At 38.0% G+C, this 16,930-nt stretch overlaps 1 protein-coding gene across 11 annotated transcripts in view; it reads left to right on the forward strand.

Moving 5' to 3' along the window:
• LOC138060861 (spindlin-Z) overlaps nt 1-13,963 on the forward strand; it is a 62,848-nt gene extending 48,885 nt beyond the window's left edge. For all 11 annotated transcript variants that reach the window (XM_068924354.1, XM_068924360.1, XM_068924352.1 and 8 more), the window contains 3 exons: nt 5,474-5,727; nt 6,667-6,900; nt 10,113-13,963. In XM_068924354.1, coding sequence (XP_068780455.1) covers nt 5,474-5,727; nt 6,667-6,900; nt 10,113-10,312 — 688 coding nt within the window. In that variant the 3' untranslated portion in view covers nt 10,313-13,963. The remainder of the gene's footprint in view (nt 1-5,473; nt 5,728-6,666; nt 6,901-10,112) is intronic.
• Nucleotides 13,964-16,930: the final 2,967 nt, after the last annotated feature.

Raw genomic sequence — 16,930 nt, forward strand, 5'->3', positions numbered from 1 at the left:
GAAATGAACAGGTAACAGTAAGTGGAGATGGAGACGTGTTCATAGTAAACAAGTAGGATATAAATGACTGTAAAAATGTATGCTGATACTACTCGGAGCTGTTACAGCATACCACGAGTTAGTAGTGCATACTTTGTCATTGATTTATTTATGAAGACTTGTACGGTAATTATCTAAAGAAAAGAGGAACAGGTGTGGTGGCTCTTGAAGGCCTTAGGTGAGGTTTTAAACTGGACTGAGAAGGTTTGAGGGTGATGGAGGAGCCAACAGAATGGAAGAAGGCATGATCCAGAAACAGGAAAATGATCAAATGAGCTATGTAGATTAGTCTTCCAGCTCTCTTTGACTAAAATGGTAGTTAAGCATTGACTCTTTTGGAAGAGGTTCCCGTGGTTATAGGTCAGCTACAAAAGGGCAGTTCTTCTGAGTGTTCTGTCAGTGGCTAGTGATGATCTCCATGAATACAAAGTTGACCCCACTGTTAGACCAGTCAGTAGTCTTTTGGCTCTCATTCTTTCCGCCCTTGATGCATAATGAAGGAGTGTAAGTGTAAATTAAAAGACACAGTGTAAGTATAAACTAATCCTTTCCTCATATGTTGTCCGGGTTTCTTGTAGTTGGTCATTGAAGAACTTTGAGGCAGAGGTTGTACCTACAGTTCCAGTACCAGCGAATTTATCCCTTGTGAATTTCTGATCCCACTTTAAACTATCTTGTCATCTTGGCTCCTGTAGTGTCCTAAGAAGATTAATTTCACAACTGAATAATTGCTTTTCTTAGAGCACAGAAAGTGCTTTGAAACTTCTGCCTCAACCTATGTGCCTCATAGTCTGAATGTTGTGAAAAGTAGTGAATAATTCTCTGATTGCCATCCTGCTGTAGTGGCGGATAGTCTGAAGTAACATCACAACTCCAATAAGTTTTGGGCCCTGTTTTTAATAACTTTTCTGCTTGGCACAATGAAAGACTGAAGTTGTATTGACCATTGCTGTTTTCCTCCATACTATTTTATAGATTTCTGTTTTGTCCTTCTCCATTGTGCCTTTTTTGCATGTTGGAGGAGTATAGCTTTCTTTCTTCCTTCTGTGTTTTCCTTAACTTTAGTGTGTGGTGTTTTTTCCCAGATGAGATAAACAGGGAAAAAATAGGATACCTAAATGAATAACTTAATTTGATTTAGTTTATTGGTAATTGCTATGCTCCTTTTATAAATGCTGGTTTGTCTTTTAAGCATAACTCTGAAAGAATAGTTCACTGCTACCAATCCTAAGCAGTCCTGCACTACACTAGTTTTCTGGTGGTACCTGCCAAGCCGAAGTTTGTGTGAGTGCCATTTAAATACAGCCTTAAAAACTAGGAAGTCTTCTTTCTTTCTGTCTAGTCTCTAAATCTGTGAACTATCTAGTTCTGTTAATGACACTTTTCATGTAGCGAGGCTTTACTTACGAACTGAATGCCTTCGAGATAGGAGGGTCTGAAACTTACTGCGATCGAAGGGCCATTTGCAGTGAGGACGTATCTGATGCATCAAGAGCTATTTTCAGGAATTACTATTATTCCGTTTCCTGTCTCCATATGTTCTGTGTATCCAGGGAAATCTATTATCTCAATCTTTAAGATGAAATCTATATGGAATTTTAGAGATAATTCTAATAAACAGAAGGAAAATATTTTGTTTGTTTTTCTGACTATAGCATCTCAAAAGGCTACGTACGTTTGTGTTATTCTGCATATCACAGAAACAACATGCTAGTGAGATGAAAAGAGGTTTGATTTGGTTACTGTTGTCGAGTATGGAAGTATACTGGTAGCTATTATTTATTGTCAATTAGAAACCTATGTTTTATTTCTTATCACATGTTCAGATGCGAGGAAAAACAGTTTTTCTTTGGTAATTTATTAGTTTGAAAATCCTATTTCTTACAATATGAATGAAACAAGAATGAATGGCTATTCAGCAGTACAGCCTTCAGACAAAGAAAAACTTCAATTTTGAGTACGCCTAGCTGGTGCTTGACTTGTAACTGCATTTATAATGCTTTTTGCTCACTGCAAGGCATTTTAAAAAGTATTTACCAGTTAGAGCTCAGTTATGTAGTCTCCTTCCATCATAATCTTTAAAGTGACTGTGAAACTTTTCACTTAAAGGTTTCCATTCTAAACAGTGAGGAGCATTATATTTTATATGTTGAAAGTAAAATTGGCCGTGACCTTGAACAAACTAATTTTCCTTGTGCCCAAGGACTAGATTTCTCATCTTGTTTCTTCATAATAAAATATTACTGAGACCGTTATAATTTAGGAAGAAAAAAAAAAGGTAAGACGAATAAAAACTAGACCACCTTTTGAGATGTACAGAATTTGGAAACGTTTAAGTTTCTATGTAAAGGTAGAATCAACTTTGAGGAATTACCTTTTAACTGGAACACGTTCGTGTTCTTATAATAGTCTGTGATATGAGAGATAGGAGTATATGGTCCTCATGAAACTGCAGGCTGCTCTTGTTGAAAAGATCACATCATGACAAAAGTGAAATTTGAAAAATAGTGATGTGGAGCTCCCTGCTAAGATCACAGAATCACAGAATGGCCAAGGTTGGAAGGGACCTCTGGAGATCATCTAGTCCAACCCCCCTGCTCAAGCAGGGACCTCTAGAGCACACTGCACAGGATCGCGTCCAGGCGGGTTTTGAATATCTCCAGCGAAGGAGACTACCACTACCACTACCTCTCTGGGCAACCTGTTCCAGCGCTCAGTCACCCTCACAAGAAAAAAATTTTTCTCATGTTCAGATGGAACTTCCTATGTTTCTGCCCGTTGCCTCTTGTCCTGTCGCTGGGCACCACGGAGAAGAGACTGGCCCCATCCTCTCGACATCCCCCCTTCAGATACTTGTAGACAGTGATCAGATCCCCTCTCAGTCTTCTCTTCTGCAGGCTCAACAGGCCCAGCTCTCTCAGCCTTTCTTCAGAGGAGAGATGCTCCCGTCCCCTAACCATCTTGGCAGCCCTCCGCTGGACTCTCTCCAGTAGTGCCGTGTCTCTCTTGTACTGGGGAGCCCAGAAGTGGACACAGCACTCCCAAGTGAGGCCTCATCAGGGCTGAGGAGAGGGGCAGGATCACGTCCCTCCACCTGCTGGCCACACTCTGCCTCATGCACCCCAGGATACTGCTGGCCCTCCTGACCACAAGGGCACACTGCTGCCTCATGCTTGACTTGTTGTCCACCAGCACTCCCAGGCCCTTCTCGGCAGAGCTGCTTTCCAGCAGGTCAACCCCCAGGCTGTCCTGGTGCAGAGGGCTATTCCTCCCCAAAAGTGCAGGACCCTGCCCTTGCCTTTGTTGAACTTCAGGAGGTTCCTCTCTCCGCCCAGCTCTCCAGCCTGTCCAGGTCCCCCTGAATGGCAGCACAGTCTTCTGGTGTGTCAGCCACTCCGCCCAGTTTGGTATCACCAGCAAACTTGCTGAGGGTGCACTCTGTCCCTTCCTCCAGGTCACTGATGAGTCTGTTGAACGAGACTGGACCCAGGACTGGAACAAGACTGGACTCCTGGGGGACACTGCTAGCTACAGGCCTCCAAGTAGACTCTGCATCACTGATCACAACCCTCTGAGCTCTGCCATTCAGCCAGGTCTCCATCCACCTCAATGTCCGCTCATCTAGCCCACGTTTCCTGAGCTTGCCTAGGAGGACGTTTTGGGAGACAGTGTCAAAAGCCTTGCTGAAGTCCAGGCAGACAGCATCCACTGCTCTCCCCTCATCGACCCAGCCACTCATTCCATCACAGAAGGCTCTCAGATTGGTTAAGCATGATTTTCCTTTGGTGAACCCATGCTGACTACTCCTCATCGCCTTCTTTCCTCCATATGCTTAGAAATGACCTCCAGGATGAGCTGTTCCATCACCTTTCCCGGGATGGAGGTGAGGCTGACAGGCTTGTAATTTCCTGGGTCTTTCAAGATCCGTCTTCACGGAGAATGAAAGTCTGGAGGGAGCACAAGCTGCTGAAGAAATTGTTTTCTATTAAAGATCTTGTTTTTAATAGTTAGGATTAAATCTTCTGCATTATGCGTTCTAATATCCTACAGCACTTTCCTTATTCTGTAAGACTGCTTATGTGATTTCACCGGTACGAATGCTGTTTATCTTTTTTGGATCTCTGTCGTACAAGGACTGTTCTGCTCTGAAAGCTTTTATCATCCCTGGAGACATTTTTTTTTTGGTCACTATCAGTAGTCTGAGGAGGAATGTTGTTTTTTGCAATTAATAGTAATGGATAATTCTGCAACTGAATAATCTTTTTTAGATGTTACTTTTAAGCATGCTAGTGTGTTGTGCGTATTTAGCTGTCATTTAAATTAAGTATGCTACAAGGGGTAACTAATCCAGAAATTTGTTTTTGAACTAGTTAACATTTCTGTGAGTGTTAATCGGACAGCCCTCTAAATACAGTTTTAGGAATGATTGTGTATTGTAACATGCGAAAATATATATAACGTGCATATCTTGTCAGCAATATACTGTAGTAATATTCGTATGTTTCTTCTGTTTGTATTCAAAACTTTCTATGATTTTTGTTAATAACTGAGTAGAGTAAAATTTGTGTAACACTGTTTCAGTGGTTTGAAAGTGTCCGATAGCTTACATGACTGCTCATCAGAACAGCCAATGGATGTTCACCAGAGGTAATCTTTTGGTGCAAGTTGCATAAAGAAACATAAAATACCAAGGAAGAGCAAAAAGTGCATTTAGTCCACTTTCTCTTTTAAGAAGTATTTCTTCTGTTGCTGTTCCCTTTATATATTTTTCTTGTGTTATGCTAAAAAGGAATGTTAGAGGAATGTTGTTGCTACCATGTGTCTTTAAAAACGTTGGAAGTCAAAGAAATCTTTAAGCACAGAGGGAAGCTAAATTTCCTTCAGGTTCCTCAGAGAACACAGGTTAGGGGGAAAAAAAGTACCTGGGAAGAATTTTGGTCCACCACCACTGTTTCCATTGCTTTCCTCCTCCTGGGGTAAGGGTTTTATGTTTACTGTTCTGCAGAGAGCAACGAGGTAACAGAGTTGTAATACTTTCTGGTAACTTTGCTCTTTGAGACCTGTTTTAGGGTTTTAACAGGTGAGTTCTACTTTTGACATTCAGTGTAGCAAGGGCTAAAGTAGTTCTTCGGTTGAAGCAAACTCACTTTGGAAGCTTATATTATGAAAGCAACCTTATACAACATCTCAAAAGTGTTGCACTACTTTTTAGTGTGGGGGATTTTTTTTCTTTTTACGGTGCTGTATAATAATATGCTTTAAGCCCTCATTTGAGTGAGGTATGCTGTTACACACATTAGAATTTAATATATCTTTATAATTTTGGCTTATTATATGTAAACCTTGCCTTCTGAAAACAAAGCATGTAGCTCTTATCCAGAGTAGAATTTTGAATATGTGCTTTTTTTAATACTATGTTTGTATCTGTGTACAGAAAGCACAGAAACAATGTGGGACCAAGCAAACCCATTTCTCAGCCACGAAGAAACATTGTAGGCTGCAGAATACAGCATGGATGGAAAGAAGGGAGTGGACCTGTAACACAGTGGAAGGGCACAGTTCTTGATCAAGTTCCTGTAAATCCCTCTCTCTATCTTATAAAGTATGATGGATTTGATTGTGTGTATGGACTAGAACTGCACAAAGATGAAAGAGTTTCAGCACTTGAAGTCCTTCCAGACAGAGTTGGTAAGTGCTTTTTTCCTATGCACACATACACATATGTTGACATTTAATAGTAAATGTTCTCCACTAATCTCTCCTGACTTTTCCCTGAGATAAAAGTTGAACATTTGAATTTTATTAGTTGAATTAATTTTTGTCACATGGCAGGTAATTTAAAGCTTCTATTTAAATTTTCTTGATTTCACAAAGATTTGGTGATACCAGAGAGTGTAGTCCTGTCTTTTGTCTTTAAATGGCCTGCAGGATATTCTGTAGTCTTCCTCTTCTTAGGGTAAGAATCTAAAGAAGCTCATCTAAAACCTCATCATTGAGGTTTCTATTAAAACTGAAACTCTGAGCCAGCTGAGGATTGTCTTGACTATACATTATCTGTTCTGTGTCTTTGACAGTGATGTCACCTTTTTCCCTGTGTACATTCCTGAAGTATTAATTTAAATTGAAAAGAAGCATTTTCTAAGTGAAGTAACTTGACTAGTAACCAGACTTACTGGTTTTCATAATTAACACTGGATTGTTTAACTACAGTTTTTTTCAAACAGTCAAGTTCAAAAGGTTCAGGGGAACTAAACCCAAAACCTTCATTAATAAATTTGAAGAGCTGCATTGTGATGGCCCCCTTTCCTCCCCCTTCCCCCCCAAGTGTGTATTTAAAAGACATCCCTTCTTCACTGCTGTAGTCTTGATTGGTTTCTCTTCAATACCTTGCGTTATGATAGTTTGTCTAATCTGGAGGGTGCAGTGATGGAAAATCTTGATAAGGATTATTTTAACATGTTACCGTTCCTAAAGTTCTGCAATTCTTTAATATTAAACGCTCTGGAATAGACATTGTTTTGTATGTGAATTGATTTAAGTTTGTCATGAAGCTAGATAAAGATTATTTTTGACAAGACTCCTCTGCTTTTAAATGGACTTATTATGTATGAACTGCTGTCATTTTAGCTTCATCTCGAATTAGTGATGCCCACCTGGCAGACACAATGATTGGCAAAGCTGTGGAACATATGTTTGAGACAGAGGATGGCTCAAAAGATGAGTGGAGGGGGATGGTCTTGGCTCGAGCTCCTATTATGAACACATGGTTTTATATTACCTACGAGAAAGATCCTGTCTTGTATATGTACCAACTCTTAGATGATTATAAAGAAGGTGACCTTCGCATTATGCCTGATTCCAGTAAGTAGACCGGTTAATTCTTTGTTCCTCTCGAAGGTGGCAGCTCTCTTTTGGCTTATCATTTATTTATAGAAAGGAAAGATGTAAAACGGAGTAACAGACGAGATCCTTAAGTATCACAACTAACAAAGGTTACAGCACAACTGAAAATAAATCTATTTTAAACAACTTTTGGAATATTTTACTTTAATCAATGATGAGATCTGCAGTACATACAGGAAAATTGTTTTCTGTAATTATTCCTAATTCTGATGAAGGTAGGCCTACTACTGTGGGAGAGATTACACTGTATTTTTTTATGGTCATTGGCAAGCTAGAAGCCTTCCACTGTTTTTCTTGCAGAAGTATCCCAGCTCCTTGAGATGACTCTTGATTTGTACTTCTGAAGCAGTTCTCATAAGAGTAATATTTGGGGACCAACTAATATAGTCAGATTAATTTTGAGTAGGTATCTTTGGTTTGGAAGATTTTGGGGCAGTTTCTTGGAGGAAAGAAACACTAATCTTTTTGAAAATTTATTTTCTCTCACCTGTTTAAACATATTAGCAGGAAAAATGTTTCAATAGGTTAGGGCTATTTTCTCTTTTCCTCTTGAACTGAAACTATTTGAGTTTTTCCTGCTAATAGAGAAGGATTTCTCGCAGAATTTGGATGGCCAGTACAAAAAAGAGGATAAAAGACTGCAAAGCATTTTCTACTCTTATTTCTCCCCTGCACCTAAAAAGCACATCACTGACAGTGAATTTTGGCTTTATAGTAAATTATTAATTAGATAGTGTTTTCTGGTTACACAATGCACTACGTAAGTATTAGTTACAATTCACTCATTGAGTTTCTGAGACTGTTTTCTGTCAGATCTGGCATTGTGATAAATAGTCTGTTGGCTGGATAAACAGGTGGGGCTGATTTGCCTAACCTCTGTAGTAGTCTTACGTTTTTAGATTTTTTTCCAACCTAACAAAAAACAACATATCTGTGGCTTTAAAAGAATGAGCTGCAAATGTTAACAGAAAAAAGTGACCTTCCTATTCCTAAAGGAAAAAACGAAACAAAGTTTTTCGGATTTGGCACAAATCTGTGCCAAGTAATGTGTTTGCTGTCTAAAATATTAAAAAGGACGTGGGAGGTATTTTAAAATTCTTTTTTGGTAGGCTGCTTTTTAGGGAGTTGAAGTCTGCTTTTTCTTGCGCCTTAGAAAGATAAGGGAAAAGGCTTATGTGCTTTCCATATTTAAGGATTAACTGTTTTTAATGCTCATCCTGAGACCATCTACTATTTACCTCTGTTTCCAAGACACTCTGAAGTATGAACTACCTTTTCTGAATCAGAATACTTTTCAGATAATTAGCGTTATGTTCTTAAGTCAATGGTTGGCAGCATTTTTCAAATAGGATTTTAATTTACCTGGGAGTAGATCTATACACTTGGTAGAATTTACCATAATGTTATGGTTAGAACTTTCAGAGTTCTTAGCCTCTTTTTCTCTTCTCAAGTTGTCTTTGCATATGTGCAGAGATAGCACTGTAGATGATATCTTTAAAGCTTTTTTGATGAGAGGGAGAATTTTATGCTGGGTCCAATACTGAAACTGTCAACACTTCATAATTCCTTACAAATTGAAATGTAAGAGTTTAACTTGCATCTTTTGCCAAGGAACGTACTTTATAAAGATCTGGTATTAAGAAGATGATGACTATGTATGACAATGCATTCATAGAAGAAATGGAACAAAACTTTATGAAGAAACTTATTAAGTTTGGAAAGATGTTTGACAGCCTCAGTTCTATCATAGTTTGCGGTCTGTGGCTGGTGGGGGGAGCACAAGGAGCCATCTGAATCTCTAGTTTAGCGCTGATAGCTACAGCGTAACAATTTGCATGACATAGTACTGTTGGCCTTATTCTCAGTGTTCAGTTTGGGTTGACTAGCAAGTAGTTTAGTGCAGAATGCTGAATAAGTGACCAAGAGCAGTGAATCATTGAAACAGGCAGATGTTTGTATCTCATTTTTTTTTCCTGTCAGAGATGCTCTTGAATAATGAGCCATCGTTTAAGAAAAAATAGCATCATAAAAAACAATTCTACTTTAGAATTGGGTATGCACTTTGGTCGTCATAATACCAGATTGCATTAGGGTTTGTGAAGCTGTCATACTGCTTCATTTGTAAGGGCGAACTGATTTCTAAATGTAAGTAGGTCAAGACAATCTATTCGCTCCCAATTTTTTTTGCAACTCACTGAATTGAAAGGAAGATAGCTGCAATCTGTAAGAGATTCCCAACTCAAACTCAGAACAGGGACATTAATTTAAAGGCTTGGGTTTCCCAGAGTAAAAGGCACAGCTGTCTGGCCATTACTAAGAAAATTCCTTCCTGGAATGCAAAACACAAGTTTAGCTCTCCCTATTCATACAGACGGCATGCTGAGAAAGAAGGTGCAGTTGGTTGTGGTTGGGTGTGGTTAGTTTCCAATTCTGTGGTACAATGCTATCTATACCTTTTATCCCATTTGTTCTGTGATTGGCTTATAACTAACCCCTTGGAAATTAGCAGATTGTTATAATAACGCACGTTATAATAGCGCACCTCTTTGTATCCAGACTTGCCATAGGCCTTGTCTAAAATCTGAGGATACTTCTGGGTAGATTTTACTCGATGAGCAAATAATATAGTTAAAGACTCTAGGAAACTTAGCATCCATTCCAGTGTAGAGTCAAAAACCCCTTTTAGTAGCGTTATTGGTTGTGGAAGTTATATTTATTATCATTTTAGAAGATATGTTTTTGTGGGAGCAGCACGCTTGCATTGAAATTTTGAATGAAGTGTGCGGGGAGAGAGGTTTTATATGACTCCTTTCTGTTAAAGGGGCCCCCCCGATGCCTTGTTTTGCTGTGGGCTTAAGTTCAGTTATCTTTGTTTCTTGTAACTTGTGTGTTAAGTGTATCTTTTGACATAAAGGTTATCTAACCAACTGAGATGTCATTTTTACCTTCATAAAACTAAAGGCAGTATTGCTTAAAAAAAAAAAACATCTGTGGTCATACTTCCTAGAAGCATAACAATAGTTAGGTGTTGGGCCAACACAACTTGTATTGGACATATTCAGCATTTAAGACTTGTGATATTTCTTACACATCTTAAGACTTTGCAGGTGTTTTCTATATTGAAAAATCCATAAATATCTACCAGAGCCCATTGTGTTTTTGTATTGCAGATGATTCACCTCCTGCAGAACGGGAACCAGGTGAAGTTGTGGACAGCCTGGTAGGCAAACAAGTGGAATATGCCAAAGAAGATGGCTCAAAAAGGACTGGCATGGTCATTCATCAAGTTGAAGCCAAACCATCTGTCTATTTCATCAAGTTTGATGATGATTTCCATATTTATGTCTACGATTTGGTGAAGACATCCTAGACGTCATCGTGAACTTTTGCCAAATTTGTGGAACTATTAAATGTAAAATTTGTAGACACAAAGACTTGACTGCTTTCCAGTTTAATGAAAGCTTAAATGTCCCTGCGAACCCACAATCTCTGCCAGCAAAACTGTTTTGTTCTGAATAATACAAACAGATTTATGTGAACGTGACACATTTTGTGTGTGAGAACTCCTTTTCTTGAAGGAAGTCAATATATTTGGGCGGGAGGGAGTTAAAAGCAAAGAACAGCTGCAAATTCAAGCTGTGTAAAGTTGATCTAGTATTGTAATCATTAATCTAAATTTTTTCATAGATTTTAACTTTTTCTTCAACCTTGCACTCACCTGTTCAACTGCCACATGCAAGTGTAGTTTGATATTTTTGATATGCCTTCTTTTGTAACATTAAATTTAATTTCTTGGCTACTGGCAGTCCTTGTTTTCAGGGTTGGGTCAGAGGTGACTTTCCTGAAAGGTATAAATGGTTTGTGAAGCATTAAGGAGTGCCTAACCCAAGTAACATCAATCTACTGTGTTTCTACACTTTATTTCAAATTTAGCTTTTTAAGAACTTGCAGTACATGGAAATACTTGTGCATTTTTAGTAGTCACAGGGCAGTAGGATATCAAGTGTTTGACTTATGCACCTTTCAGTGAAAAGGCTTTAAACTATAAAAATATATTTAATCTGTATAACCAGTTAATTAGAAAATGCAGGTTAATGGCCCATATTTAGAAGTCGTAGGAACCAGTAATATACACGCAACAAGGCTGCCTTCAGTCCTAAATGTTGTACTTCTTTATTTGTTTTGTTATACACACTTCTCAGCAAAACCCAAGTGCTTGGTGCCACAAATTAATGTAACAGTGTATATGCTACTCCAGAAGACTTTAGACTACGCATTGGCAATCAGTAGTCTCTCATTTAATATCAGAACCTAGCAACCTGAGTGTTTGTGTGTGGACTCAGAAGCCTAACAGTAGTTAACCTTAAACATGGTAAACGCAGTCTCGTGGCGGGGAAGGGGAAAATCGTTTTACCTTGAAGACTTACTTTAGAGAAGGAGAAGCATTTTTTGCCTTCTGCTCAGTCTGCTGCATTTCTTTGTTGTTGTTGTTGTTGTTGTTGTTTCATTTTGTTTTTGTTTTTTGTTTGTTTGTTTTCTTTTTTTTAAAAACCATTTATTTTCAAGAAGGCATCTACCCAACATATTCTTTTTTCTGGCTTTTCCACATAAGGAGTGTCCGGACAAATCTACAGCTTAAACCTGTTGTTGCCTTTTGTGGTGTACGTTGTACTTGCTTTGAGGTATGCTGTTAACGTGAATTTCATTCTACGAACACTAGAGTTCTGCATGCCAGTGGTGTACTATCTAATGGAAGCTATAGGCAGTCTCAGTGGTTCAGTCATCTGCATTAGGCTGTGGATGTAAATAGCAGCCCACGAGAGCGGAGTCCTTTCACAGTTTTAATCTTGCAAGATAGTTGTAAATCAAGGTTAGTTTTTTTTTAAGTGTGGCAGCTTTTAAAAGTATCAGAATTGCAACAATGATCAGCACAGCAACAAAATTGTCATGTTACATTAAGGCAGAGCTCTGCAAGTTTCAAAGTACTGCTTCACAGAAATGCAGTGTGTGAAGACAGTCAGCACTGCTGATGGAAGGAAGGAATACAGTTATCCAACCTTATGCCGTTAGTGGAAGGGATAGCAGGAGAGGTGCTGTTAATCAGAGATCAGAGGTCCGGATGACCTCAGTTGTGGGTATTCTTGATATCGAAGACTCAGTGGTTTAAGCCCCTTTCTGTCAATTTTTTTGCCTGATTTCATATTTTAGCCTTAAGGCTTGTGCCTCATTATGCTGTTGAATGGTAATAAATACTCATCATATAAATATGATACCTTAATTCTTTGTCCATGGCTACTATATTGCATTATGTCCAGTATTTCATCATGGGCAACCAAAGGCAGGCTATTGTCTTTCAGTGAATAGCTTCTCAATGCAGTCCTTAAGCACTAAGTACCTGAGTCGTAAATGTTCCTTGTGTTTTGAACAAAGTGAGCAGATTTGCAACACAGTGTTTTCATCCTGCAGATCTGTTATGTGTTTTCTATTGACTCTTAAGAGTCCTGCATGTAAATCTCAAAGCTGAGCCTGGCTCCATGAGCCCAAGTTGATATTTGTGGCACAAGAATGAGTGAGTGTATTGATTATACACAAGATACATGAATAACTTAGTACAGTGAATTTTGGGCTACACATCTAAGGAATACAAGGTTTGTTTTGAAATATCTGAGGTTTAGGTCTACTGAAACATTTTTAGCGTTAGGCTTGCATTTGTGGGTTTTCTGCAAGCCGCTTTAATACACCACATATTCTGCCAATTAGAGTATAATCTATAAACTGTAAATTTTATGGTTGTTTTTAGATGTCCCCGTTGTCTGTTGCGTGGGTTTTTCTTTTCATCCTTTTTTTCTTTTTCCTTTTCCTTTTTCTTAAAATTTCTTTTGATAGCTTAAACCACCTTTTTGAGGCTTGAGACTAATTCCACTCCCTGCCCATCTGCTTTGGGCTTTGTTTTAGGCTCATGTTTCAGATCTGCATGCAGTGCTTGCGTTACCCTGGTAACTAAATGTTGGTTCCTTGTTCTAGGGGTTCAACATTACTTTCCAAAATTATCATAGGGCTTGTGATGGCACAAGCTATGGATCTTTGTATAAAAGTTATTGGCCTTTCTCATTTACCTGCTGTAGTATTGTTGTATATTGTGTGTGTGCGTGTGCGTGATGTCAGGCTGCCATGTAAAACTTTGAAAAACGAAAAAAAACTTAAATGCAGACCATCCTTTTTTGCATGCTTAGAGGGTTAGAACGTTCAATGTAACAAACTAAAGTTGCATGTTAAAATGTTTAGGTTTTGGTTTTGTTCTGTTTTTATTTTGTGTTCAGTTTTTTGTGAATTTGCTTATTGTGCTGTTTTAATGGTTGTTAGTAGGATTAAATGCACCGGTGAGGCGAGCATAGTGCCAACGGAAGGTAATTTTCCAGTTGTATGTGTCATACAGCATTTGAAGGGACCATGTATTCTGTTCAAGAATAAATAAAATCACAATTGATTAGCAAAACACTACATTTTTTTCTTCTTTCTTTTGAGTGCCAAACCCTAAACTAAGTTAGAGTAGACTACATGAAGACTGAAATACTTTGGGGAAAACCCTCTTTATTGCAACAGGTAGAAGCCTTCTATAAATGCGTTATTTAAAAATGGAGGCTTTATCTTCTTATCTTTATAGATAGAATTGACTACAGTCACTTCAGGGAAAAAGAATTATGGTTAAAAACAGTTTCTGGTTCCTTGAAAATGCTGTGCTTTTTGTATTTTACATCATTAGTGCAATTTGGATGGTTCTTGGTATGTGTATAGTTCAAAGGTCTTCGTGTTCACATTTTAAAATTAGGTAATGACTTCATCTTTAGAGCTTGGTTTCATTATTTTTATTTTATTTTGAACAATGTAGACAGTTCCCTGTTCTCTGCATTTAGAAGTATAAACACTTTAAATCTGTTACTTAATTCTGTAAGTAATTTTTATAATTATGATGTAACTCTATCCTTAAAACATTTAAAATAAACCCTTTATGTGCAACTTATGACTGTAAACTTTGTTCTCATGAGCAAAATGTAGTGATGTGATTTCAGATTGTGAAGAAGCAGTTTCTTCAGTTTTTTAATTAAAAAGGGATCTGTTATTTTAATGTTGAGCCATGTATGCTGGTATAATACTTTCCCTGTGAAATAAGTTTGCTTATTGAACCAGGTCTTTATTCTTTTATGCTAAGTAAGTATGAATGTTGATCAGAAGGAATTTGACTGAGGTAAAGCATAAAGCTTAAACTATATTTCACCAAAGGCACAAAAACTCCCCTTCAGGGGGCTATGCAAGTCTGTGAAGGAGCCTCTCTTTCTAGAGCACATCACGGCTCACACTGTTAGCAGTAGTTCAGCAGTGGGGAACACTAGAAGCATTTGTCAGTGTTGAGGTGATATGTTTGTCTGCTTTAACTTAATGTGCTTAACTAAATTTTGAATTTTGTTTTACTCACTGTAAAAAGTAGAATAGAGCCAAATTAGCGGTGACGAACAGTGAAGAGAGTAATGTAACAATGCTGCAGATTTTCTTAAGATGGGTAAGTTCATACTAACGCATGAAGACTTAGTTCTTTTATGTTGTTAAAGGGTAAATTACCAACCCTGACTGTGAATACTGACATGAAGAGATTGTCATTATTCCTCCCTCTTCCCTGATTTTAAAGGAGAAAGTCAGGCTGCTTATATGGATACCCCCAAAATATATTTTTGGCACCAAGCTTAGCAAGTCTACTAGAAGTATTCCGAAGCTGGTGCAGCGTATTGGCGGTGCAGTTGGGATCAATACCCAGGCCTCTTCAGTTCCCTTAGTTCAGTGTCCTGCTTACTGTGTTCTGTTGCCTAAGAAACTGGTCCCAATGAAGGTTTATGTTCTGCTTATATTCTTCTAATTAGGGAGAGTCTAAGGCTTTGCTTAACAAAAGCATCAGATTCCAAAAGCAGATGTTAATCTACGTGAGCCTTCTGCCTTAAATTACAATTAAAAAGCACGGATACTAAAATTTTACGACTGTAATGCCTGAATCTGTTCTACGTTGCAGCTGGTAAACCAAGCTCAGTCCTGTAGCATCTCTTTTGCCCCTTTAGAGGGGAAGGAGCTTTCTAAAAGCAAAAAGACATTTTGTTCTCAGTGATCATAGTAATGCAAACTGCCTCTGAAAATGGGTTGCTCAGGAGGGGGTTTACAGGCAGTGCCGAGGTCTGTGCCTTGAAGGCAGTAACATCTCTCAGATTTAGGAGGTGAGGAGAGGGATCCTTGCTGGCACAGCAGCTTTAATCCATAATACTGTACTCTGTTTTCACATCTGTTGGAATTCTCCTTGTGCCTATAAACAGCTTAAATTTGCAAAAAGAAATAGCTTGTTCTTTTCTTTGCTCAGTGAGGTAATTATTTTGAAATTATTTTTTGTAATACTCATGCTGCAAGTAACTGAGCTACTGATGACTTTGGTAGAGTCTTGTTTTTAGGAAAGAATGAGCTTTTGTAAGGGTACTCTTGAGAACCTTGGGCTGCTGCACTTCACGGTTGAGAAGTACTAAAAGGAGAAGTAAGAACAAGGTTGAGGGGAAGACAGGTATGTTCTTCCATCCTCTGGCATTGGGTAATAAATGATGCTAGCTTTATACATTTAGTGGGGTTGTTTTTTTTTTTTTTTTTCCTCAGTCTGATTCTGCTTTGCTTTTCTAGCAAGGAAGTTTCTGCCTTGACATGTTATATCATTTAACTGTTTTTTTTTTTTTCTGCCAGTATCAATATTCTACCATTTTAAAAGTCATTTTTAGGATTGGCAGACTGGGAAAAGATATCAGGCTTCTAAGCATTCTTTTCAGGCTCTCTTCTTCCCATGTTACTAGTTCCGCTGCTCTGAATTAATTTCTCTTCCAAATTTGAAGCACAGAAGCAGTTTATGCACAACATGCAGCAGCTGAGGTCTAACCATTGTAAATGAACTGGTGTCTGCCTAACGCTTTCCTGTCTTTCCTCCTCTATTTGGATGTTAACGTTTCTGCTGTGTGTCCCTTTTCTTAATTTACTGTTACGGTTTACATATTTCGGTTGTAGAAAACTTGTGCAAATGGCTTTTGTAGCCTGACAGTTTAAATACCCGTATATTTTGGCACATTTTTTAAATCAATCCTTAAATTTATTTGTATTCCACAAAGTCCTTTTTTAACATCTCTATGCTTTTTGATGCCACGTTGTTAATCAGGTCTGTACCCAAGACCGACCTGTTTGAAGCAAACTCTGGCAATGAATATAGACCTCTGTATGCTTACTTTCATTTCAGCAATCCTATTTTTTCTTGAGCATGTTCCACCTAGACTAATGTTTGAGAGAATTGTTTTTGTTAATAAATTAAGATAATCACTGCAATTTAAAAGGACATTTTACACTACTTTAAATGCACATTCAAATTAAATCGATGCAATGTTATGTAAGCAATCACTGTTTTAGGAGGGAGGGCTGTTTTGTTCCTAGGATGTGTAATAATAGTTTATGTGGAAGATGGCTATTTGAAGTGGCTTCTAGTGCTTTAAATATGAATAAGGAAAAGTAAGATTCTTATGTGTTTTACACCAGAAGCAGAATTTGCACTGCTGATTTTTAATACTGTTGAACTAACTAGCTACATGTGGTATTATAATCACCTTTGAACTGAATTGTGGGATGACTTCTTAAATCATCTTCACAAACATTTTGATCTACCACTGGAGTCATATGTGCCGGGAACACTGTTTTGCTTTCCATAAAAATTGGAATTAACTGGATTTTACAGCACTGATTACTGACCCTTAGCCATTTTTAACTTATAAAAGCAGATGTCTACCTTAAATTCTCATGAATTTAATGAATCAGAAAACAAAGTAACCTTTAAGCTGTAAGAACAACAAGCATTAATAGCAGAAGCAGTACAGAACATCTGTAATGATTCAGAACAAAATCTATAATATCGTTCAAAGATCACACG

Source organism: Struthio camelus, chromosome W (genome assembly GCF_040807025.1).
Source record: "Struthio camelus isolate bStrCam1 chromosome W, bStrCam1.hap1, whole genome shotgun sequence".
Lineage (NCBI taxonomy): Eukaryota > Metazoa > Chordata > Aves > Struthioniformes > Struthionidae > Struthio > Struthio camelus.